General features: G+C 37.0%; 1 protein-coding gene across 1 annotated transcript in view; it reads left to right on the top strand.

Annotated features, from left to right (window-relative positions):
• Positions 1–27,571, top strand: part of CTNNA3 (catenin alpha 3) — a 413,054-nt gene that overhangs the window by 307,627 nt on the left and 77,856 nt on the right. Inside the window, exon 12 of the mRNA XM_030453097.1 lies at positions 13,973–14,173. Coding sequence (XP_030308957.1) covers positions 13,973–14,173 — 201 coding nt within the window. The remainder of the gene's footprint in view (positions 1–13,972; positions 14,174–27,571) is intronic.

Below are 27,571 nucleotides of genomic sequence, written 5' to 3'. Positions count from 1 at the left end.
ATCATCCTCATAGCCCTCTGTTGAACTCCCTCAAGTAAATCCCTGTCACTCTTGAACAGGGGAGCCCAGAACTGGATGCAGTACTCTGGGTAAGGTCTCACTAGTGCAGAGTAGATGGGGAGAAGAATCTTCCTCAATCTGCTGGACACACTCTGAATGCAGCCCAGGATACCACTGGCCTGCTTACCCATAAGGGCACATTGCTGTTCCATGGATAACTTGTACACTAGGATTCCAAGGTCATTCTCCATGGGGCCACTTTCTAGCAGATGACCTCCTAACCTCTACTGGTGCATTTTGTTATTCCTTTCCACGTTCAGGACTCTGCACTTGTTCTTGTTGAAACTCATTAGTTTCCACTTGGCCAAGCTCAGCTCTCCAGTCTGTCCAAATCTTGCTGAATGGTCGCACAGCCTTCAGGTGATTCAGCCAGTCCTCCCAGTTTTGTGTCATCAGCAAACCTGCTGAGAAGACACTGTCCTATCATCAAGCTCATTGATAAAGATGTTGAACAGGACTGGCCTCAGCACTGATCCCTGGAGGACTCCACCAGTCACGGGTCTCCAGCTGGACTCTGCACCATTGATGACCACTCTTTGGGCTCTATGCCTCGTGTTCATACGTGCGTGTAAGCACGAGTCACAAAACCCTGTTGATTTTGTTGCCATGGAAAATCCACCTTGTTCCTTGTTCCTGATCATTTCTGCTGCTGGGCAATGGAAGAGTCCTTTAAGCCTTTTCTGGATTAATTCTAAATGTCAGTGCTGCCTCATAGCTCCTGATTTTAGTGCCCATTTCATGGGTAGGCAGTGGATTTTGTTTTCCAGTTCCTCCTGTGTATTCCTTTTTGAATGTGATTTTCATCATAGTAGGTGGGTTTGGGAGGCATCTAGGAAAGCTAAGGCCACCCTGGAATTAAGCCCTGCAAGGGAGGCCGAGGACAACAGGTTTTAGGTTTTTATCAGGCTCATGTTTCAAATTACTTTGGACAATTAAAAATCATTAAAATGGCAATATGGACAGTTGAAGTCATTCGAAGTCAGCTGCAAAATACATAATAACTTCTTGGGCAAATTAGGGTAAGTGAATTGTTCAGATTTGACTTCCTTATTTCTCTTGATGCAATGAATTTTCCATCTATGGTTCAAACTACTTTTTCGTGTTTGTTTTTTTTCCAGTTTGTGTAGCATCTTTATGCATTGCAAAAATTGCAAGTTAGAGGTTCACTCTTAGCTATGGAGATGGGGGAAAAAACCCGAAGGTACTATTCAGAGACTTCAGAGACAGATAAAGTCTAGTGTTTTCATGTTGGCTTGTTGGCACCTGCCAGTCACCTGCAGTGTAAGGAAATGGCTTTGAATTTTTCCCATTCTGATCAAGACAAAGGCTCAGTGTGTGACACAGCTTTCATCAGTTTAAAGACCCACATGAAAGTTCTGTCAAAGCCCTCATGTGACTTTGCCCTTGCTGGGCATATCCTGTCTGTTCTGCTTTCTTTTAACACATTTGTCTTCCAAACCATTATGTAACTGTTGTTTCAACAATTTAGAATTGAGTTTTGTGAAGAACTAATATATTTTATTTTAGTCCTGCTGCTTACTGAAATGGATGTTTTGAGGTGGAGGTAAGGACAAGATCTCTTGACAGCATTTAAGACATAGGCATATCATGAGTTATGTTGGAATAAACCAAACACATCTTCATTGTCATATTTTCTCTGGGAAATTGTAACATTGTTTACCTTTAATCATTAAATTAGTATGCTTATACAATTCTTTTAACTGACTCAAGAAATTTCTATGCTTAATACTAGTAAATAATTTATAGCTCAGTACTTGATACAGACCTAGGGCAGCTTTTTCAATGTACACATTGATTTGAATGTGGTCTTTTTTAATGACTGATGACTTGGCATTGTGATAGCCATCTGCAATTCTTTGTTAACTTTGACTGTCCTAACTGAGAAAAAGCAAAAAAATCCTTATTTTACAGCAATCCTGTTGTAATATAACATAACATAACATCATATATCTATCATATCATACCATATCATCCTCCTGAAAGTATTGAATCATAAAATTTTCTGAGCCAATCACCATGGAACCACTGGCTGATGTAGTTGTGAAGACTGACTTCTATTTCTGTCCCTTGTTTTCTGTGTTGTAAGAAGTAAGTAACACCTAGGAAAATCTTTCATCCTGTGCCATTTCATAGTTGTCCAGGAATAGTAATTACAAGACTATTTTGAAAGCCTCTTAGAAATCCAATCTGTACTTAACTAATTACTTATCACACAGTTCACTGGTGTGTCGACTCTTCTTCATTACACCACATTCAGATTTCCCTCTGTTCTATTTTAGAAAAAAAGCTTACACCAACAAAAATAGTTTTCTGTTTCCCCCAGTTACTCCCAAGAGCCTTAAAGGCTACCACCGTAGTAATGTTTTTTTTCTTGCTCTGTTATCAAGATTATTAGAACTTGATATGTTAAATGTCACAACTATCAGTTCAACAATTTGTTTTCCGTTTCCTTTAGAGGATTATGCCTTGTTCCTGGAAATTTGTTGATGCTCATTGTATCTATTCTGTTTTAACTGGAAATCTAATTTTGCCTTCTGCCTCCCTTTGGTATGCATAGCCTTGCCCCAAAAGTAGCAGAGGGTCCCTGATACACAGGTCTAAATGCAAGTTACTCTTCTGACATTGGTTGCTTAGACTGAAGGGCAAACAATATAATAGCAATATAATTCTTAGATAATTGATACTTTTTTAGGCACTGCTTGTTCACAAATGCCATATCAAAACCACCAAATTGGAGTATGCATCGTGTGCTGATTTTGGGAAACCATTTTGGCCAATACTTGGCCATGAAGACCTGGTATTACAAATTAGGATTTTCTTATTCAAGACTTTATTTATTTGTTACCAAGGGTATGAGAACATTCCAGTAATGAAGTTCTTGCAGAGCTGAAGATGACAAAATCAAATCAGAAGTGTGAAGTCATGCAGTAATTAGGCAGAGCTTAGGAGCTAGGTAGCGCTTTTGAGTAGCGGAGTTAATAATTGTATTATCAAAAATTTCCATCCAAAAACTGAAATATCATACTGAATTTCTGTTCACTTTTTACTGATTTTCACTAGATTGTTGCTGAGACTTAGTTATATGCAAGATCTGCCTCTCATCACATCTTGCAAACTACTGGCATCCTCTTCCCGAGTTTTGAAGGCTGATGTACTTGGAATTCACTTGGTATTTCAGCTGGCTGAGCTCAAATTACACAAAAAGCTTTATCTAGGAAAGCAGATTCTGCTTGTATTTTAGTTTTGAATCTCCTGGTGTGTGCTTCTACTATGGAAAGTTAGCCAGCCAAGATTGTGTGCAGCATGTCAAACCCATATTTTCTTTAAAAATGAAAGTATGCACATGCACAATTTGAGCAAAAGCTGATTGTTCAATGTGATGTGTTCCCCTAAAGTCTGCTCTTGTGAACTTGGTAACAAGCAACAGAATGTTAATGAGGTTTTCTTGATGATCAGAAGGCAGCCTCCCCCTTGGAACCTCCAGCACCTGGGCAATGCATGTGCCTGTGTGATGCAAAGCTGTGAATCCTTGGCACATCAGAGAAAAAAAAAAGAAAAAGAAAAAGGAAAAATCTAGGACCATGCCTGATTCCTGATTGAATTTTGAATTTTTCCAAAACAACCCCTCACCCCCAACAACACAAATTATAGTGGCTTATACTTGAGAAAACTGATATAATGAAAAGGAAGCTTTTATTGATTCAAGTTTGGTACATCTAGAGGTAACTATTAAACAGTAGACAACACAGTTTGCAAGTGAGTTTAAAGCTTCCAAAAGGAAAAATTAACAAATCTATCACAGCTTAAATTTATCATTTTTGTAGGGAGACTTTGGAGATTCCCAGCCCAAATTATCTCCTGACAATTAAATGTTTTCAATCTGTTAGCATTTGCCCTAAACTTGGGTTGGCTGTTGTGTCAAACAGAAGTGTTAGGTGCTCATCACATGTTCAATATAGCAGAGATAAAGCTGTTACAAGACAGTGTTATCATGAAGTCAATGTATGTTTTCACCTCTAAGTAACAGATGGCTATTATCTTTCAACAGTACTTTACAGACACAAATTAAATAGTACCATTTAACATAATATGGTGTGCTATGTTGCACACATTGTAAAACAAGGAACAAAAAAGGACTCCAATTATATACCACTAGTAGTAGAGGGAAATAGGTGATACATTTCATATTTGTTAATTTTGTCCCCTCTCTTCCCCTCCAGAAAGTTATGTATTTTAAAGGTAATGAATTGACCAGCTGATCCAAAACCAGATGTTGAGTATTCCTCAGTAACTGAAAATTTTTGTTATGCTATTTGGTCCAAACTAGGAAGATTTTCTCCTCTCTTAATTCTATAGATCCTGCACTGAAGTTCTTACCTAGCATATCAGCTATGCATTGATTTTTAAGATATGTGCTATGAACTGTTTCCCTGTAATCTGGCTACCTATTTCTCTGTTAGAAAACTTCAGTTTCCAATGAGATAACACTGATGCTCAATGTAACTTTATGTAATTCTTGGAATAAACAAATTCCTGTAGATAATGCATTATGCAGAAAATATTGCTTTTGCCATTTCAGACTTGTGGATTTATGATGTATCAAGACCTTTCCGAGATTTTAAGAGTTATTTTCATGAAGTTAGATAATATTTTATCTAGATTTGTATTTTGAATGCTGAATTCAGAAAGCAACAATAAATTTTCTGTTTCTCAGCCATAGAAAGACAGAAAACAGACTTACTTATGTCCTGTTTAGGGCTGGCTCATATTTCACCCAAGGCAATAAAAATGCAGACTTAACTTTTCTCTTTTGGCTGAACAAATTATATGGAAAATTGAATCTCTGCTTTTCTCTGCTAGCACTGAGAATAATTTTTTTTGGTCCATTTTTGTTTTTCTCTAGTCTCTGTGTTTTAATTAATGGGCTGTGTAACAGCCTTCAAAAAGGGCAAGGGGGGCACAAGAGACCAAACAAAGGCTTGTGGAGCATTTTGTATAAAGCACAAAATTAATTTCTTCTTGTATGCTGATGAATAATCTTCTACTGAAGTCTAGAATTCTCCCACAGACAGTTCTAGTAGACTGCAGAAAAGGTGATTGGAAGAAAGAAACAAATGAAAAAAAGTGGACAAAAAAAAAATTATTCTCAGTGTACACAAGCTGTAAAAGGGCTTGCTGATGTGGAGAAGGTGTGTTTCAGGAATTTAAGGAGTTTGGGTGTGTTAACCTTAGCCCTTGGCCTTTTTGTCTGGCAGTTCTCAGTGTTTTCGCCCTCTATATCACAGAATCATAAAATTTTTCTGGTTGGATGGGATATCTAGTCTATGCTGCTCCTCACTGAATTCAAACTAAAAACAGAGATTTTACAGCCTCTCTGAGCTGGTAAATCTCATGATCTCTCTGATTCTGGTGAATCTCATCCTTACAGTGATTTTTCTTTTCTTCCCCTCCCATCACATTTTCTCACATACAGGCTTCCTTTTGCCTGTAATCCCTCATTCACCAGCCTCACACCTCAGAGAAAAAGTGAAAGATCAGAGTCCAGTAACTTAGTGCAGAGTTGTTTACCTGACAATGTTCTTCCAGAATGCTGTGCTCACTAAAACTGAAATTTCTAAATAGTGGTATAAGAGATAAGGGATTCATGCTGATTAACTCTTGGATCTGTCTGGAAGCACTTACTCTATTAGCTGTAAATGTATTTAAACTGCGGAAGCACTTTTTGGAGCAGTTTAGCAAAGCTGGGTGTATAAAGCTAGTCCACTGAAGTACTACTGCTATGGAGTAAGAACCATTTTCCAGACCCCACATTTGTGATAAGTTGCAAGTAATTTACATGCACCATGAGAATGATAATAAAAATAACAATGCTAAAGCATCAGTTTGTCTGCAGAAACTGAGACAAAAAAGGGTCTTCTAGTCCTGTGCTACCTAGTCTCTTAATCCAGGCCAAATGGCCTTCTAGTCAGAAGGGTGTGTTTGAGATGTCTGGGGGCAAGTTGCACGAGGGCATGTCACACCCGAGTGTTTCTATAGGAAGGTTTTTCATTGTTCTTATAGCCCAGGATAGAATTGGGGTATGTAGTTAGAGAAATGACCCCTACCCAGCGGCATATACTCATGTTTCTTCTTTTTCTGGGTTCTCTGTCTCCTGCCCATGGAGGTGTCCATGTTTCTGGTCTACGTTTTCTCTGTATTTCCTCTTTTCCTATCCTTTTTCAGACAGCAAGGTAGCTCTTATGGTGCTCTTACTCATTTTTAGATATCTCTGATCCTAGCTCATGTGTACAGCTCTAGGAAAGGAGAGAGACTTAAATCTACTGAGAGTTTAAGACTGTGCTTTCTTAATTTCCCCATGAGCCTGCAAAACATCTGGATGATGAATGGGGAAGCTGACAATCCAGAGACCTGTATGTATGCTAAATTTTGTGTCCAAGAAATAGAGGGCTGCAGAAACACCATCTCCAACTAACCATTTTAGTAATCATATTAAAATGAATGAGGGAGAGAAATAAAACTCTTATAAAGGATTAATATTGCTATATAGTTCTCTGTCATGCAGAAAGACATTTTCTGTTATCTTAAACCTTCATTAGCCAATTTAACTAATTGTTTTGCACTGCCAACTCTGTAATTAATAGACACTTACTTGAAAAAATGTTCTTATATTCAGAGATTCTTTTTGGTGGTGATGTGGTAGATGATTTTGTAAATTTTTTTTTATTTGTCTTTTTAAATATCTTGAGTTTAATGTTAACATCTTGAAATCATTTGGGCATATATGAACGGGAATGAATCTTAAGGAGAGGCTGCCAACTCAATCAATACTTTGTTCACCCTGAGGTAAAATACAAAAGGAATACACACTTCAGTTGGTATTTTCTCTGAAGAGAAATGAACTTACTATTTCAGACTACAGTTTGAAGTTTCTACAAGAAATTAATTTTACAATTTAAACTGATGGTTCTCTTTTTCTTCAGATGTCATCTATAGGGACTTGAATAGACAGGGATAGGTACTTTCAGTGTGTTGCCTAGAGGTGTGCCTTTATGCCATGCTCTTTTCTCTGCCCACATTAATCTTCATTTCCATCCCTATTCTGTTGTCTTGTAGCTTCTCTTTTGCAGCCTTCAGCTCACTGTTTGAGACAGCCACTATATTTTTGTGCTTATGTCCTATGATAGTGGACACTCTTAGATTTTACCTTTCTCCAAGGTAGCTCACTGTTTCGGGGAACTCTTTGGCCCACTTTCTAGGTGTGTTCTTCTTTCAGGAAAATTTGTTTTTGCAGCCTAGTAACTATTGATATGAGATGTACCTATTCATTCAGGAGGCTTTCTATGTATGTGCTTTTCCAAATTTGATTTCTCTTGGTATCTCAATTCTGCTTTCAGGATGAGACTAAAGTTGTGGAACTCTTAGTGAAAGTAAAGTAATAATAATTTATTTTCTCTAGCATCTGGAAACAAAACTATTTGCATCTGTTTCTCTGCATCAGTTAATTTCTGGTCTCCATAGCTTAGGTGTTTCACCATGCTCATGATGAAGAATTATTTTTTCCCTTATATCAAATGCTAAACTTCCTTTGCTTCAACTTCTGACCAGTTGCATGTTGGAGGATTTGTCCAGCATGTAGGGGCTGCTGTGAATGGCAGGTGTTCTCTAGACATCCTCTAGCCACACTGCCAAGTCAGTGTCACCCTCAGACTTGCTAAGGATGTGTCCTGTGTTCCCAAGGTATTAACGAAGTTAAATCTATCAACCTCAGCACAGAGCCTTCCTGAAGAGCAGCTCTCCTAACTCCTAACTAAGCCTCTGGTTTGACTTTGAACTCCTGATGACTCCTCTGTTAGCCTAGGGGTTTGCTGCTTCATCCACTTTATTGTTAATTCACCTAGATGCCAGTTTTTCCCTAAGTTTTTCTGTAAGGTGAATGTGGTAGATTGAGTCAAAAATGCTCTTGAAGTCAGAAATAAACAATACTCTCTCCTCATCTGCAGAGCTGAAAGCAATCAGTTTGGACATGCTTGATTTGCCCTTGGTAAATCAATGCTGTTTGTTATGTCCCTGGAAATGCTTTCCATGAAGTCCTGTTCCATCACTTTTCCAGGAACTGAGGTGAATTGTTAGCCTATAGCTCTCTGGATCCTCCTCCTTGCCTTTTTTAAGATGGACATAATTATAGTATTTATGTACATTTCGAATCACAACTGTATGTGTCTAAAACCCAAGTGTTCAGAAACGCCAGGCTTGCATTTGAGTAAACTTCTGACTTATGAATCCTTCCTCTCAAATACCGCTCTTGGTCTGGGACAGAATTACAGTGTTGCCAGCTAGACAAATAATATTAGAAATTATCATCTAGTTTCTTCATTTTGGCAGATAAAGTCTCTTTAGTTAATATAATCAGAGAAGAAAGGATATGTATTTTCCTTGTTCTGAGTAGTTCTTTTTCTTCACTTTGTTATTAATTTAAAAATTATGCTATTAAAGTTGGCAGGGACTTTAAACATTAAGTGATTACCAGTGACTTCTTTTTTGAATAGTGACTAAGACACTGTATGGGTTGTAGAATCTAGATATTTTATTAAAATAGCCCCAAGTGCCAAGAAATTCTGTTTTATAAGATTGCTCATGGAGATTTAGCCTTGACTATTCTCTGAATTCTGGTATTTAGGAAAAAGGTGGGTATTAAATACAACTTTTTTCTTTGAATTCAGGTGGAGTGATAATAGGGAGTCATATACTGGGATTTGCACCATCCACTTAGTGGTCTTGTTCTCTTAACTTTTGCACCAGAAACAGCTAAGTCTAAGTAAGGATATTATTAATAACTATTTGCTTTCAGATATCTTTTGGAGCTTCTCCAAAGCATTATGAGTCTGTGGGAGCAGGTCTTCTGCCTTACCAGATTTCCATTATTAGGAAACTTATAATCCTTTCCTGGATAACACTGTAAGGTGCCACATCCAGGGAATGGGAGTGGTCTGAATGGAAGTTTGCTTCTTGGGCAGTTTCTTTGTTTTCAGTTTTATCGTGCCAACAGAGGACAAAAGACATAAATAATTTTGGGTGGGCTGAACTATCTCTTTGTACATTTTTACATCTCATTTATGGCTAGGACTTCCATCTCATGTTCAAGAGATCAGATGGAGTTTTGTAATTTTTGTTCAAGTATTACTTAAATCTCTAAAAATTCTCTTACTTTTTAGGTAGGTATCTCCATTTGGTCCAAAATTCTTATAAACTGAGCAGAGAAACTTTTGTAAAAAGTGCTTCAACGGAAGCCTTATCAGTGCCAAATGGAGTGGAAGGGCATCACCTGTCTTTTACTTACTATGACATGCAAAGGAAGAGCTATTGATTTTGTTACAGACATTCTGAGTCATGGCTTTGACTAAGACAGCTTTATTATCCAGTGTTTACCTCAGCTGAGCTATGATTTTTGGCCAGTACAACTTGCACCAAGATCCCAAAGGAGGATCAGAAGGTGCAGTGCACAACATAATTGCTGTGGCTAGGATGGCAACTGACAATTTCTTTAAGCATCTATCAATCCACTCTTACAGTTAGTTCTTATACCAGACACTCTGACTCATGACAAAGAGATGGTGCAACATCCTCATCTTAATTTTCTGCTTTGGAAAGTAGGATACTTGGATAAAAATCAAAAGTTGATCTCTGCATTTTGTATAGGAGGAGGAAGCATCTGTAAGGAAGATACAGGTTAAAACAATCTCAGCTAGACTGTAATTAGAGCTGATTGATTTCCTTGTCCATCAGATGTGTGAGGACAAATGTAAAAGCTTGCTTGTGCTTTGAGAAAATGAAGTTAAGTGATTTTTTATTGATTATGAAGTACCTTGTGTGGGAAGAACTTCAGAACATTGTGAAAGCCTGTGTGTTGGCCAAGGATATTCAGAAAGGTCACTGCTGTGTATTATCAACATGTGGAAGCAAGGTCATTCCCACTTACTGAGCATGTGTTTTGACTGTGCTGTCAAGAGCTTGTTAGTTTTTGATGTAACCTTGGCATCTGTCAAGTTCTCAACTCAGCCCTTCCATGAGACAATGCATGGATGTAGCACACCCATGCACATCTTTTCTAGTAGGTGGATGAGCAATATACATTTAACAAAATCTGCACCTGTCATTGTCTTCTTTGAAACACAGTGTCTGGAAGGTTATATCACATTTTAATTTATTATGATATTAGTATGAGCTTTGATAGTTAGATTCTAAAATGACTTAAAAGTAGTCTTTTCCTTTAGGAAGGAAGCAGCTAATTGGGATCTCTGGCTGCAACACACAGATCTAATTGTGTTTCCATTGAACATCTGGTCTTAAGTTATTCTTTCTCCACAGAAGTGTTGGTTTTGATGTCTCCTGGAAGGGTTTGGAAACTGGGAGCTTTTCATTGTGTTTCACTCATACAGTATTTCCATTAGGAATTTCCACTGGTATTTCCAATTTTTTTTTTTTTTTTTTGACATTTAGTTGAGCTTCATATCTGGTTAACTGTTTTTCCATTGTGGACATTTCACTTGGTAGATACCAGAAGAGCCCTACCCTTCTACTTATGTAAGACTAACCTCTTGAGTTGTTGTCAGCTGAACAGTGTGTTCTTTACACAAAAACCTTTAAAGTAGAGGTTGTGTTATCCACTTCTGTAATTGTTTCTGTTAACACTTGGACAGTATTAAACCTAAAGCAATGGTGACCTGTAAAAGTTCCTTCTAGACATAACTGTGGCAGCAGAAGTGAGGTTTTATTAGTCCTTTGCATTCTGGGCATGTCAACCCTCTCTTTCCTTCAGTGCTTCAATTTTTTTCAGCCTTGCACACATTTTCAAACTGGATTATTTGGAAGCCTCCATCTGTGGGGAAGAATTCCTGTGGGGAACCCTCAGGGAAAGATGCCTGAAAAAAGAAGGAGGTGACAGTAACCTGTATAGCACAGAGTAGTCCCTGAAATGTCTCTTTCTTTCACAGTTTCATGTGTTTTGTTTGGCATGTATAGAACTAAAATAGTTGCCATTCCTCTCATGGCCTTACTTCCATGTGGATGGTAGTTCATGGCTATTGTTATAGGATATGCACAGTCTGAAGAAAAAATTCTCACAAATTCACAATTATTAAACTTTTCTTTGCCTGCTGACCTGGGAGACTGGTGACCTGAAAGGATTCAGACATGTCATGTGCACCGAGGCATTCTGTGACATGGCAGTTTCATAAACTGAACCCTAATTCATCATTCTTGCTTAGGTGGAATCCCCAGATACTCAAGCCAAACACAGTAATTCAAGATTACCTCACAGTGTGTTTTGTGTGTCTGAATTACTGTGGTTGTCCAATTTATTGTATATGTAAAATGTACTTTAACAATGACATACTGAACAGCAGTTATCGGAGTTAGCAGGAAATGTGTAATCTGACTTATTTCCTGGCATAATTGGCTCAATGCAAGAGGAATTTGACAATGGTATTTCAGAAGATAGAGCAAATCTGCTTCCTTTGCATCTTACATTTCTACTCCTCTTGTGTTGCACTCTCTGGGAGACAAAGCAGATGTTAGGTCTGCACAGGAAAGGAAATTAAATAACAAAAATAAATTGGAAGCTTTTAAGAAATGTATAAGGTATAAAGCTATAAACATATTCTCATTTTAATTATATTTTCTGGTATTATCCTTTATAGTGTGAGTTAAATTTTATATGTAAATTGCTTTGCCTGAAAAATTGGAATATACCCTTCAGTATCAGGGTGATAGATGGGAGTACTAACATACATTACTGATACTGTCTTCCAGCTTGATCTGAATTCTTACTCATCTGTTACCCTTTAGTTTTATGACCAGTCTTACTGTAATACCAATATTTTCTCCTTCATCTCCATCCTTCCTGCTGATATTTTTTTCTGTTACTATATATTATTTGAGTATCAAAAAATAGTTTGTTAAATGCAAATTTTTGAAAAATAGCTTTTACAGTTCACTCCTGCCATTAGAAAAATATTGAGGAAATGAATGTTCAGAAAGAAGGTAGTAATTTATTTTTGAAGAGGAATTGTATAATGTTTGGCACCATTCACATTCATCTGCATTTTCATATCTGATCATGTCAACTCAACAGCTGCTTCCATCAGCCTTTAAGCGACCACTATCTCCTTGTGCTTTTCTCTAGCCAAATCTTCATTCTTTTTTTAACTGTTTATGTTATGCATGGGTGACTTGGAAATGCTAATGCACTATACTCATGTTGTATTCATATGTGTTATAATAATTTCTCTTTTCTGGCTGCCTGATATACAAATAGACATCAGACATCCTTTGTGACGTGATTACATAGAGCTGAGTGAAATAGCAAAGAGAGGTTCAACTTAAATGTCTCTGCTTACTAAGTGTTTTGTGCCTTCTGATGTGGAAGTGTATCAAACAGTCTTGGCAAAGTGCAACTGCCACTTTAAAAAACCAAAAATATCTGTGAAAGAGGAAACAGCAAAAGCAGCTTTGCAGGTTTACTTGCATTGGAGGTGACTGCCAGGTATGTTTGGTCTTTTAAGGAAATCAGAGTCACCGTCAACTCCCACCCTTAGCAAAGACACCACTGGGTTCCCGCTTGGTTAACTGTACAACATAGACTTCTTCATCTCCTAGGTGTTTGTCTTAACTTGATCAAATATTGAAGAAACCCTGTGAATGTAAATATTGTCTGTAGTTAGAATATAGCAGTTACTGTGTTATGTACTGCTGAGGCTTTTTTCTAATATATAGTGCTGTGGAAAAACAGTGTTCTTTTATTGCATCTTTCAGCCCTCTAGTAATGGGATGATTCTGTGCATGTTTATATTTTCCTTGAAGCTTTTTAGTAGGTATATCATCTTTAACTTGCTTAACCTTAGATCTAAGAACTGGTGTCCAAGAGACTGATTTTCAGAGACCCTGTGTTTTCCAATGATAAACTAAAGTTGACAATAAAAGAGTTGCCATACTGTAGAAAAGACAAAATAAACAAGAATTTCTTCGTTTCCATGGAAAGTATAACAAGAAAAATTCTGTCATTAGGGAATGACAGAGATAGCTGAATAAGGGCACTGTGTAGCAAAAAGGCACAGTGGAATACTAAAGCTGTAGGAGGAAGGCCAGTGCTGTGTAATTATAATATGTTGATAAGTGATATGGTATGCATGTGTACATTGATATTCTCTTGAACTTATTTATTTGAACCAATTCTATGCAAGCCAATAAATACGTAGTAATACAATGGATATACAGTAATCAAGAAGAATTTTGAATCATGTGGAAAATAATTGATATACATTTTGTATTATTGATGCATATTTGCAGTAATTTAATAAGTAATATTGTAAATTCAGTACAGGTAAAAATGCTGCTCTTTTTATTCATGTAAGAGTTTCATTTAGCATGAACATCCTAACACACTGATGTAAAAGAAGGTAGTTGTTGGGGCAATTGTTGATGGAGGTTCATCTCATTAAGGAACCTGACAAAAGGTACCTGACAGAAGCATAAGAATGCTTCAAAAGTAACAACTTTAATTCCTTTAAATTTTCCCTTATTCTGCAAATATCCTCCACGTATGTAAGGTTTTGTGGGGTTTTTTATGTTTTTCCAGCTGGTTCTGACTCAATATTTTAGTGTTGGGTTTGCTTACAAGAGAACTTTACTGTACTTTTGAATTCTAGGAATCAACTCCATTGTATTAAGGATTTCAGGTACAGTTCAGTGTACATTTGATGATGAACCAAAACACTTGAAGTGTTTTATCTAATTTTCAGTCTCTGTTGGCCAATGCATTTCAATGGGGGAAGAACAACTGCAATCAGCTTTGTTTAAGAGGTGCCATCCTAAAAGAAATGTTTTTTATTTGCAGAAAGCCATATTCTTGAGGATGTAAACAAGTGTATTGTTGCACTGCGAGAGCAAAATGCGGACAGCTTGGATCAAGCAGCGGGTGCCATCCGAGGCCGAGCTTCCAGAGTAGCTCATATTGTCTCGGGTGAGATGGACAACTATGAGCCAGGGGCTTACACTGAAAGGGTGATGACAAATGTGCAGCACTTGACCGAGAATGGTAAGTTTGGTTTTTAAGCTATGTTCTCAATGTCTTTAGTTGTGTAAATAGTCCTTTCTGTGCAACAGCTAAAGTCAGACCTGATTCTTGAATGCAGTAATTATGTAGTAGTGAATCAGTATGTGGTCTGCAGTTCCTTTTCATTGTGCAGGGGTACTACTGCACTATTATATATGTGATTTCTGTTCTTTACAACAAGTTGGTTTTTTATACTGATTAATCACTGTCCTTTTATAATGTATACTTAACAAAAAAGTACTCTGTGGAGCTCCCAGGATTTCCATGTATTCAGTGGTTGCAAGGCTAACAGTTCACCAGTTAAAAATTGTATAAAGACGTTTTCTGGCAAGTCTGTTAGTCTCTGGAATGTAGGATTGAGCTTTGTGTACTCTGAAGTCTAAATCCTTGCTCTGTTGGTCTAAAGAAATTTCTGGTATCTTACATTTGATTGATATTTAATTTTTTTTACCACAAGAGAGGGCAGGAATTTTGGTTGAGCTCTTTCTTAAGTAGTTCAAATATGTCCAGGACACACTGTCTTCAGATGAACCAAAGAGTGAACTGGCACCACAATGAAGTGGCAAAGGCATATATTAGTCAGAAGAGTTGGGAACAGACTTGCCTGTTTCTATCATCTTTTCTGACATTTTGGTATGAAAATCTGAAAACATTCAACATGGCATTCTTTTTTTCATAACTTCTGGAAAGTACTTTGAGAAATACCAAGAGAGCAGCAATTATAGGAAAGCACAGTTTTTGTTCCCATGTAAAAGTTGAGTCCTTCTTTCTTGAAAGTATTAGTGTTTAAACACACTAGAAGTTGACACTGATTTCTGTTCTTTTGTCTTGTTTTGACAGTAATATACAATGTACCTAGATCTATCTAGCTACAAAAAGCAGGAAGACATAAAACTGGTTTTGGTTGGAATGTCTTCCTATGTCGAGGGACATTAAGCATGGTGCCATCTGCTCAAGTGTCTTTGCAGTACTTAAAACCTAAGAATCCACTCTCTTTTCATTATTCAGTAGGAGTGGAAAAAAGAAACGTGCTTTTCATTCTTACAAGTATTTATATGATCTGCAATAGACAGACAAAAAACCATGGAGGTGTTTTGGTTGCTTGTTTTCTTTTGGTTTGTCAGTTTACAGGGAAAATGCATTCTACAGCCCTGAAGTGTAAACCAAAACATTCTGTCACTGCTGGATCTTCCAGAAGCAGCTGACTGCAAGGTGACAGTTCTCTAGGCAAGAACTGTGTATTTATGCTGCCATTAGCTCCTCAGTTAGCTTACATAAGTAACCTAGGGCAGTGAAGTGCATCCTTTATGCCTAGTGAAAAGGTAGTGTGTACCCAAACAGAATTTATTACAGGCAGTGTATAGAGTGAAAAGAGACTTAATATAGATGAAAATTACTGAGAAATAAAAGCTCAAATAAAAGACAGAATGGGAACCAGAAATGGGAAGGATGCAAATTAGAGGTGACAGAGAAATTGTGCATAAAAAGGAATAGATGCATTTACTGTTTGTTAAAACAAAGACTGAGGTTAAATTGTAGCACACATGGTGAGTTAATTCTTAAGAAAAAAAGAGGTTAAATTCTCTGCATTACAGTACATTGAAGAAAAGAGCATAGTATCCCTAAATCTTTCTCTTCAACTAGAAGATGTATTTGAGATAGTAAAGGAATACTCTTGAATATTAAGAACTGGTGCTTAATTTCTTAGCTTAAGTTGTATAGTGCTGTTTAGAAACAAGTTGTTGAGGGACCACTGAATCTCTACACCACCATAAAATGGAGTGTCTACTTTCTAAACCTTATGTTATACCACTCCTACATTTGGTCCTTCACTTTCCCCAGCAAGAAGAGAAACCCCAAGCAAACTTAAAACAAGGCACTTTAAGAGCAGTACTTATGTTGTACAGTCAGTGTCTTAGAACTCAGATAATACAACAACTAAAATTGTCTTTGTAGGCTTGGCTTGTACGTTGTGTGTGTATGCATTATGACATTGTGATTGTGATCATATGCAGTTATTTTACAAAATAGATGGTTAATTCAGGTCACTGGAGTGACCTACTTGAGACATGTGCCAGGGTCACTTAAGAGGGGAGGCTGGTGTGTCTATAGGATCCATTTGGAAAGCAATGAAGCAGAAGACTGGAAGAAAATACATGATCTAATAGTGAGGATAACTCATTTGAACTGACACTACCTCTGAAGAGTTACTATGTAATACTGTGTGAATTAATGAGGCAAAAGATAGTGTTGGGGTGCAGGACTGCTTCCCAGCTTCCAGGCTGAGTTCTACATCTCCATCTCCATTTACATCCTTGTTCTACATCACAGTGAAACTGGGACATGCTTTGGTGCCTCTTCTCAGGTTTCAGTGGGTAGAACATGAAGGTATGTGGGTTTGAAAAAAAGCTGCAGAGCATTCCAGCCCAGTCCAGCTCTAGAAGACTGGAAGTCAGAACTGGGAGTCATGCCCTAGAAATTTGTGCTCCAGGGGCTGTATGAAACCTTTCAGAACCACTAAAGAAAAGAGCACTCAGTCATGTGGTCCATATACTCTTGGCAGGCAGTGGATTAAGCCAGCATTTCCTATCTTGGTTTTACTAGTGCAAGGTGGCAGACCTGTATGCTGGTACAGTCGACAGTGAAGGTGTTAGTATTGATACCTCTCTGTCATTCCTAATGCCTGGAACTGCTGGTTATATTGAAATATGCAGGTCCTTGCATGTCCTTGCATTTTAATAGGGTTTGTGCACTGTTGCATGAGAACAAAATGAAAGGCAATTTTGTACTATATTTTTAAATATCAAAGTGTATTTTACTGGATACCAGAGTCTGTAAATGATTTCTACTATGGAATATATTTGTAGACAGTTTGCTGAGGACACCAACATGTGTGGTGTGAGTCTATGGTTCCATGATTGTCAACAATTGAATTGACTGGAATCTTACAAGTTTGAGAGCTTACTGCTCTTCTAATGTGATACCAGCAATGTTATTTGTAACTGGGGATTGAAGTGCAGAATACGTAGCAGATGCTTTTATTAAGTGTGTAATTGTCTGAGTAAGTACAAGCTTTTAGATATTTCAGAACTGAGGGAAAAGCCACATATCCAGACAGTCTCCATGTCTTACTTAAGACACTCAAGCAACTTTATTTGGAGTATTACATAATCAGAATTATTTGTCATGGCAAGGGGATACTGAAGATAATTCATTAGCCTTATTATCTCCATGGGGGCCTATTACTTCTAATTAAAATTGTTCTTAAAATTTCTGTAATTTATGCATGACCGGTCTGTACATTTTGTTCTTGTGTCATGAGCAACGCTTCTGCCTCCACCTGGATTGAAAACAGAGTGGGCCATGCACATTAAGACTGTAGACTTGTTCTGGAGAGCTTGTGTTCTGTGATTTTCTTTAAAACTTTTGCAAATTACCTTTTTGAAATCCTCTCCTATGATTTGTCCTAAAAGTTATTCTATTCCTCACCAAGCCATCCTCTCTATTGGCAGCATGTTTTAACATCATACTGTTTGCCAGTGTCACTAATTTATTTATTAATTTATTTGTTTGTTTTGTTTATTTCTTGGTCCCAAGAGTGTCATTTTGGCCACCTTTCAGAGTTTCCTCTCACTTTATAGCTTTTTCAATGTCATCAGTTCTAAAGCCTCCGTACTGATACTGATGTACTCCACCTGAAACAGAGCCTTCCTGTTTGGTACTTTATTAGATGGTGTTCAAGGCCTTGTTGCATGGGGCCTTGATCAACCTGGTGTAGTGGGAGGTGTCCCTGCCCATGCAGGGATGTGGGCACTAGATGATATTTGAGGTCCCTTCCAACCCTAGCTATTATATAGTTCTGCAGGGTGGATTAAATTTATTGCATTGCTTTTTCTCTGGGAGAATTAATCTTAGCAATAAAAGATAGCAGTGTTATCTGACAGGGGCTTCCTTCCATTTGCTGCTTTTTACTTAGCTTTTCCATTTCTTTCATGCTTACTGTGCACAAGCTAATGACTTTGATTTTTTTTCTAGATCTTTCACTTGTCTTTTTCAAATACATTTTGTGGGTTTGTCACAATAGGTTATGCAAGATGACTGACAACTTTCTTTGTCCAGTGCCTGAATCTTTTATAGGGGGGAGGGTCTCCTATCTCCAGCTCAGTGTTACACTCTCTCTCGCCCAAAAGGCACCTGCCAAGGAGAAACCCTAAGAAGGCTTTGCAGTTTGTTTTTTCCTGCCCACTCTGATATTTGTTACTTATTTCATCCTTGTTTGCCATGCCATCTAAGCCAAAATGGGGATAAAGAAACACCTCCAAAATGTATTGACTTTTCCTAAGGTACAGCTTCAGAAGAGATAGCATGAATCTGCTGTTGAAGCTCCTTACCTTTTGTTTTAGTATAAAAGACACCAATGTGGCCAGCTTAATTCTAGGTGATTCATTTGGGGGTAGCTAAAATAAGGTGGATAAATCTCATTCTGTGGTGCATGCAGAATCAAAATCTTTTACTAATTTAAAAATAAAAGTTTTTTAAATTAAAAAATATTTTCCACTGCTGATTCACCAAACTCAAAATGAGATTTAAAGATTGCTGTTTGAGCCTTTTTGGCATCCAGAGGTTTTTACCCTTGCTTGTGAAGTCCAAAGACCACTAAAGCAGACTGAGTCTTTTCACTGGAAAATTTTTTTTTTAAGTCCCCAAAACATTTGATACAAAATCTGGAATGAACCTTGAGTAGGCAAGCCTAGGGAATAGGTGAACTTGTGAAATTGGTGCATAGCTCACACAAGAAGCTTGTAAGAAACTATTCAGCAGATAATTACTGCAAGAGCTAAGAAGTGGGGAAAAGCATTAAGTAAGAAAAATTATGAGGATGTTTGAATGACTTAGTCTAAAATAATTTTTATTTATAATTACATGATGATTGTAAGACTAATACTTAAGCAGTAACCCTTCGTTCTTGTGACTGTTACTCTATTACAGAGCAAATAATCTCCAGTAGGTTAAATGTAATCTGCAGGTGGATTTTTCTTTCTGTAAGACTCTGTTTTAAATGTTCTGTGAAATTGTTAAACCTTCTGTGAAATTATGTTGGCTTTACAAACGGTGGCATTTGCTTCAGATATGAGGAATGTTCTGAAAAATAGGGAGAAATGTCATCAAAATTGTGTTGTGTTCCAGAGAAAAAAAATTACCCTCACCATAATGCCATTTCTTTTTCCAATCTTTTTTTTTTTTTTTTTTAAATTTCCTGTAGCTCAAAAATAGCTTTTATTCAGCCTTAGTAACAGTTATATCAATGTTGATTATAAGCATGGTGTGGGAGTTAAGATGTCCTTAGCTACATATTTGCTTGCTTTAGAATGCTGCTGAGCTTAGTGATCATCCAAGGTAGTGATATTCATATTACTTCAAATTTCATAGGAATTATTGTACTAAACATAAAACTAACAGAAAAAAAGCATGTAATAATACTCATCAAAGTATGATTGGTTTACGTGTTTTGCTGATCAACACTGTTCTCTGACTTAAGTAGTATATAGCATAATGCTTATTCACTAGAAACAACCAAGTTTCACAAAGACCTTTTTTAAAAAAATTTATTTAACTTTCAGGATTTCTCTTCTGCATCTGAATTACTGAAGAGTTGTTCTCTGTTCAGATAGCCTATTTTATACATAATGGATACCCCCATAGGAAGACCCCAGTTTCCCCTTAATGGCTTGTATGAAATGTACTGTGTCTTATTCAGCATATTTGAACAACCCAGATTTGTGACTGTTTAGTCAGGAGCCTTTAGAAATTGCCTAATGTGTTAGTTGGCTCCCTGCTCTTGCTGGCAGAGCTTTGGTCTTGGGTGTAGCAAGGCCAGTGAAGGAAAACTTAATTAGGAATCTGCAGTAACAATTTCTAGTCCCAGAAATGGAGGCTGCAATTTTACAAACATTTATATCAGATTTAAATGCAGGTTTTATTGACAACAGTGGAGCCCATTTGCCTTCTCCTGCCACCTTCCTTGTACCAGTACTACCATGTCAACTGGCTGGCCTAATAACAAGTTGGACTGGAATACTGACCCAACTCAACACTAGTTTTGCTGCCCAAACCCTAAAGATCCTCATGCTGCTGTATGAGCACTGGTTTTGAAGTGAGGACATACAGGTGGAAGTTTGATAGTAGTCCACAGCTGGACTGAAGGTAAACTGAAACCTTTTTTCACTCCATGCAATTCATTTGTATTATTTTTTTTTCATACAGAGTTGGGTCAGTTAGAGACAGATGCCTCTGAATTAAGCCCATGGACTTCAGTTAGACTGAAGAAAGTCATCCTGTTCTGTACTGTGAACTGAGTTCAGGAGTGTAGGTTTCCACAGCACATAAAGGCCCTGCAGTAGCAGGGAACTGATGAGGCAAGACAGACCCACATGGTCCACACTGTCTGCTAAGAAATGGAAAAAACCAGCTTAAATTCTTCACCAGTATGGCATAGGAGGAAATGTTCTCAACTGAGATCTCTTGGTCAATATGTTCTTCATCATGGCAACAAAATGTAGTAGGTAGAAAGCTTTAAAAGAAGATAAGCTCTCTCAAAGTATCTTTCTGCTCTTTCAGATGATGTTGCCTGCCTCTAATCTCTTGTACAGGGAAATCCATCTATCCCCTAACTTTTCTCTGTTTCTTGGGGCGTGTGTGCACTGAGGGAGAAAAGATCCCTGAAGTCACTGCTGATGTCTTGAGCTGTGATGTTGTAAATGCAGGCACTGCCCTAATTCCCAGCTGCAGAGTTGTGTGCATGTGCCAGGCTTTGCAAGGAGTCTGGAGAGCCCTCAGGTGGGCAATTTCAGTCACAAATTGCCCGTACCTGCACCTGTGCACTGCCACCTTACCAGAGTCACAGTGACTTTGCATATATCTAAATTGTCTTGGTGCAAATGAAAGTAACTGTGTTTTCCAGGTAGAAAGTTGAGTCATTGTCATGAATGTGTTTAAAAGGAGAAATCAGGGCCTTTTAGAACTTAAAAGCAGCAATTTACTGGACTGCCACTCATTAATAATGCAAAGGCTTATTTTTATATTACAAGAAGTGCAAAGTGTCCTTTGGTTTCAAAAAGTGAAATAAAGTAGAGAAGTTCTGGATAAAGCCTGTGCAGTCATTAACTAGATGCCTTATTTATTCTAGTATGACCCTGTATTTAAGTGCTAGCTATGTTTTTAATCTTTTCAACCATACTTTGCTTATGGTTCGGTTTAGATGAATTCCTGCAACTGGGAAACCATTAAAATCCTCTGAAAGCAAACTGTGTGTACACATCACACTGACTTTCATGCTGGGTGATTAGATCATGGGGTATAATAAAATTCCAGAGATGCACAACACTCTGCACAACCTCCTGCTGCCACAGGAGATCTGGGCTGAACTTCTTGATGAAAGATGAAGAAAATCCTTAAAGCAAATCTTGCACTGCAGTTAATAAATTCTAGATTAGTTTTGTCTAATTCCAGGATATAGTATGGAAAAGCATTTTTAGGGTTGTAGACTTCAAGCTTTTATTCATTTTACTATGTGGGTTTCTCACTGCTAAATGAAAATAGACTAAAGCAATAAAAATTAAACTCCAGCTATGCTGATGAGCATAGAGGAAAATTAAAAGACATGCAGAGAAGGCAACAAATTACCTCACATGACAAGGAAAAAACCAAAAATTTCTTCTTTCCTGATGGAAGAGTGTCTTGGTGCTTTGCTGCTTTACTATTTTTTTTCTTCTTTTTATTTTATGTTTGTTTTCCATTTTAATTTTTTTCTTGAATTTTTTGCTTTACCATTGTTATTTTATTGGAGCTCTAACCTGAGGAATGAAAGACATGCCCATAGCTAGTTGCCTGTAGCATTTACCTGGTGTCAAGAGATAGCAACTCTCTTCTTCCTAAGGACTGTATAAGATTTTTCCTTTAAATTGAGAAGTCAAGAGACTGCATCAAACATTCTCATCTAATAACCAGCTGTTACAACAATAGCTAATTTTTTTTCCTAATCAACAGGTCTTGATTTTTACCTTAAAGAACTTAAAGCACCAGTGGAATGTTATTCTGAAATTAAAGTATTACATTTTTACTTTTAGAAAAAAGGAATTTCAGATGTGATGGACAGTACAGTTTCTGTGTTTAGGAAAGTGTGTGAGTTAACATGCTGCAGTATGTGGTGTTTAATCAAAGGCCTGTATCCATCCCCAGTAGGATCACATGTGTAAAAACAAGAGACCTCTATGGAATGGACACATCTTAGATCCAGTTCTCAAAGTTCAGAGGTGCTTCCTAAGAAATGGCAGTGAAAAGCTGCATTCAGTTTTTCAGGGTGTTTTACAAAGGAATAGAACAATTGTAGAAGTTTTGTCTTCCTTCCATTATTCAAAATGCCTTGAATTTTCCTCATAATAATAATAAAAGCACCTATGCTGTGAAGTGAGTTGATGAGCCAAGAACACGATTAGATGTTAGCAATATGTTAGGTAATTTGCTGTATGATAACTGGTTTCAAATAAAACCACTGGATTTCGTAGCATGATGTGTGGTATTTAGAAACTACAATATAGAGGACATATAAGAAACTTGTAGTTTGAAGAAAATTTTGACTAGAAATAGAAATTGTTCAATTGAAGAGAATTTAAAGAATAAATAAATAAAACAACAGTTTAAATAGAAATGTGGGGCTGTGCTTATGAAGAGTTTTTAATACTAACTATTTTTAAATTATTTTTAATGACACTATTTCTCAAAAAAGTTTCTTCATACTGTTCCACTATGACACCTGTGAATAATGGCATCCATTCCAAAAGCATGCTTCTATATGTACAGTTAAGCATAATACATCACATGTACATTTAAGTATTCTACACTATTTAAACACTAGTGGACAGCAGATACATGTTATTTTTGGAGGTGAATGTGGCAGAGATATTTAAAAATATTTTTTATGTGTGGTTCTTGATAGAAAGGAAATGGTACAAGTTCCTGTGGTACCTTGGGTTCTGATTAATTTTTTGTGTGTGCAGTGTGGGAGTGCAGTGTTCTGAATGTCACATAATGTTTTGCATGGGTTATGTCCTTTCTGTGTTACCTGTGCTTTACTAAAAGCACATGTTAGATCTCAGTGCAAATTTAATTATGCATCAGCACAGAAAGTAATTTTAATCAGGAGATTTAAATCCCACAAAAAAATGAACAGAATTATTTTTTCTCCTTTAAATGTCAGTCAGCTTTAATAGACATAATGTGAATACTTACTGAAAACAAGGTAATTTTTTATCTGAGGAGGCTTTCTAGAGTTTCTTGGACCTTCTGGGTCCTTGACACTCAGAAGAGAAAATCCCCAAAACTCCAAAGGATAATTTCCTTGGTAGCATACGTTACAAGATCCCTGGTTTTGACTTTTATGAGTTCTCCTGGGCTCTTGCTGTCTAGAAGAATTTTGAGCTCATTTTTGAAGTAGGAGACTTTATCGTTCCAACATAAGTGCAAGGGATTGGACCTGGGGATTTTTCTTCAGAGATGGCAGAGTACCGGGTAATGTTATTTTCAGTATTTCAGTGTCAGAATGGTGAAAAATAAGTAATCTGTGTTTTCATTCTTCATGACGATGCTTCTTCAGTTCTTTTGTTTTTTTTTTTTTCCTTTGTCAAATAAATGAAACCAGTTTTGTTGGATGCTTTTTGGTTTTACTCCCCAATTAAAAACCATAAAATTTTGAAGGGTGGGAGGGGAAGAAGTTGTCATCATTTCTTGATCAGTTCCAGGAGGTCATGTCTATCCATGCCTGTGTACCCTAATCTTTTTAGGCCATTCTTTAGCTGAGTGTTGCACACATCAGGACATATTAGCTGTGAAAATTGTTCCTTTTTCAGTATCAAGCTGTCTTGATCACTGATGAAGTGGTGTTCATAAATTAACACAGCTTAATTAAAAAAGTGAAAGGAGACTGGCTCATGGTTTCATCTCTTGTCACTGACCTTCTGCAAAGTTGAAAACCTAATGTCCTGATGATTTTTTAATTAAAAATAACAGGTACGGAGTTGCTAATTGGAATAAAAGGATTAACAAACTTAATTTGCTGTATTACTTAATGTGATAGTGGCATACAGATAAAGCAGCCTCTGAATTAACTGTGCAGCTGTGGCAGCTATTAAACTACAATCAGGATTCAGAGCTCATCGCTCTCTACAACTACCTGAAAGGAGGTTGGAGCCAGGTGGGGGTTGGGCTCTTTTGCCAGACGACTTTCAACAAGACAAGAGGGCATGGTCTTAAGTTGTGCCAGGGGAAGTTTAGGTTAGATATTAGAAAGAATTTCTTTACGGAGAGAGTGGTCAAACATTGGAATGGGCTGCCCAGGGAAGTGGTGGATTCTCCATCCCTGGAGATATTTAAAAAGAGACTGGATGTGGCACTCAGTGCCATGGTCTAGCAACCGCAACGGTGGTTCAAGGGTTGGACTCAATGATCTCTGAAGTCCCTTCCAACCCAGTCAATTCTATGATTCTATGATTTGGTTTTGGTTGAAGATGATAAAATCAGGCAAAAATTATTAGAGATATGAGAAGGCATGGACTACAAGGAAAGACAAATAGTATTGTCTATTAAAAATAAGAGAACAGCTAGGGAAAATATGATTATTTTTTTAAAAATAAGCTTAATTTCAAGAAGAATGCAGAATGTGGTTTTGTTTCCAAAAACCACATTGAAATCTGCACATGAAATCTGCAAATTAATTTGGGGACTTTTAGTGTGAAGCTTATGAGCACTATTGGTATTTTCCTCTTCCCATACCGTCCATCTAAGGAAAGGTAGGATTCCAGATGTCCAAATTTGCTCATAATTTTTACTGAAAAAAAAAATAGGCAAAAAATGAAATAAAAATGGTAATGTTTTGTTCAAAAATGTTTTAATACTAAAGCTACAAAAATATTATAGTACTTCTCAATTGTATCACACTTAAAATTATTCATTTTACTTAAACCTTGTTATATTTTCCTTTACTTTTAAAAAATGGAAAAAAAAATATCTTGTCCAAACTGTTTTTTTACCTGCGTCTGTATCTCCTCTATATTTAGGCTGCCTAGAAAAATAAAGCAGAATACAGCAAATATGCATTTTATTAATGTAATTCTAGCTCACGCACTGCAGTATTGCAGAGTGATACCTGAACCATTTGAGAATGTATGAAGAAAAGGATTTTTATGCCAGTGATCCATGGATAAGAACTCGTATATCCACCAAATCCTCTGTTAGAGTAGGTTAGGAAATCAAACTTAAATAAATCCAGTGCAGTCAAAAAAGGATCCTTCAATTTGAGAGGATTACCCCATCATACAAAGTGTGAATGACCAGATTATAAGAATTATTTTATAACTTCATTAGCCAATTGTCATGTAGATATTTCAGAATTACAGTTTATTCTTGTGTTTTAATTGTCTGTGTGAAAATGATATTGATGAAAAGTGACCATCTTAAAAATGTTACCAAAGGGAAGGCACTGAGATCATATTTCTACAGTGTTGTGCAGCCTCTGGTTTAGTGCTGATTCCACCAGTAGCATATGAGCTGTGGAGAAAGTATTTGTGTAAAATCCTTTTTCCTAAGTGATATATTTATTCAAAGGAAGAAAGACACTATGATAATGAGTTTGGCCTTGGGAGGAGCTGTAGAAAGGCCATTAATACCCCTGTGGGATAAGGACGGAGTGTAGGATGAAGCCTGAGTAGGTCACTGAGCCTGTCCTGTAGAAGAGGAGCCTGCAGGCAGGAACTGAAAAGCAGAGAGTTGGTGATTTACAGTACTGCAAGTGAAAGGATGAAGTACAATGAACTGAGAAGTGAGAATGTAGCAGCCTCTGGAGAACACCTGATGGTTTTGACTGTACTAATGAAAAGCTTGAATTTCTGGAAACTTCCTATGTTCTCTCTGTTGTATGATTTTTGCTATGGATTCGAAGAGCTGAATAATTAATTCTATGTAAACATATGAGGTGACTGTTCAGTTCAAAACTGCCACACTTGCAACTATTTTCATAGTCTAGGTGCTGAGATCTTTGTTAAGCAGCAAAATAAAAATCATGGTCTGAAATTATATATTTGTGTTTCTTAAAAATAAAGTCAATAAATAGATACTTGTTCTCCCTAATTATTCCATTTGGTTGCTAATGAAAAATATACCTTGTCTTCTTCTATACCATTTGAGAAATCTATTCTTCCCACTGATTTTTTCAGAAGGCAAAGTAATTCAGGTGATAACCTTAAAGAGGAAGAAGGGATTTAAATATTCTATGATTCAAACTAAATGCAATCTACTTGTCTCACACTTGTGGAGACCTACTTTACAGAAGAAAACGAACCTTCCCACTACACAGAAATAACTGCAGTTTGTTATTTCTGAGAACTGGCACATGATGTAAATGTTAAGCACTCTAGAGAGAAACAGCTGACCTCAAAGATAGTAAAGTTACTGTAATTTCAGAGTGAATTTATATCCTTCCAAGGTTTATATGTGTTTCTTGATGTAATGTTAGGCAGCTTTCTTAATATGTAAAGTCTGTGTTACCAGGTTTTCTAATTCAGAAGTCCTGTTGACTTAAAAGTTTAATATATACTTCAAAATTTTCCCCAAATGATTCATACTTAACATACTGGTATTGTTGCTTTCATGTAGTTTATGAATTAACAGCATGTAATTGTGGAGGAAGGGATGCAAAACATATTATACTTGTGTTTGAAACCAACACATTGCCTGAAAAGAGCTTCTGTTCCACAAGGTTTATGTTATTTATATTGAATATAACAGAAGTTGAGTTCTGTCCCTTGACTTTCCATTTTTCTTGACTTCAATCTCCCAAGTGATAGGAGAGGAATTGTTGCAGTTGAGTTTGACCTGCACTTGTTTGAGGTATCTTTACTTCATGGTTTTCCCACCTGTGTTCATCTTCATTCTGTATTTTATGTTTGGTTTTCTTTTGCTTTGAATTGATGTGAAGGACCAAGAGAGACATAGTGGTACCAGGTCACTATGCAAAATAAGCCCATGAAGCAGCAGAAGAAAATTCCTGAGACATTCTGGGGAACACACAGGTTAATACTAAGCTGATTTCAAATTAACAATATTCAATTCAGTCAAACAGGGTAAACTGCCTTCCTTTGTCCAGGTTCCTGTTGTGGAACTTCACAATTTGGAGCATAAGCCTCAGGCCTTTGGTTGGTTTGTCTCTGTTCAGACCAAAAGCAGATTCTGACATAGTAGGAGTCTGCTTAATAGTGGTTCAGCTTTCAGACAGGTTATTATTTCAGACAGGTTATATTGTTTGGGTAAAATTACTTACTGAAATGACTG

This window comes from Calypte anna, chromosome 6 (genome assembly GCF_003957555.1).
Source record: "Calypte anna isolate BGI_N300 chromosome 6, bCalAnn1_v1.p, whole genome shotgun sequence".
NCBI classification, from domain to species: domain Eukaryota; kingdom Metazoa; phylum Chordata; class Aves; order Apodiformes; family Trochilidae; genus Calypte; species Calypte anna.
This window is presented reverse-complemented; position numbering and strand designations above follow the sequence as displayed.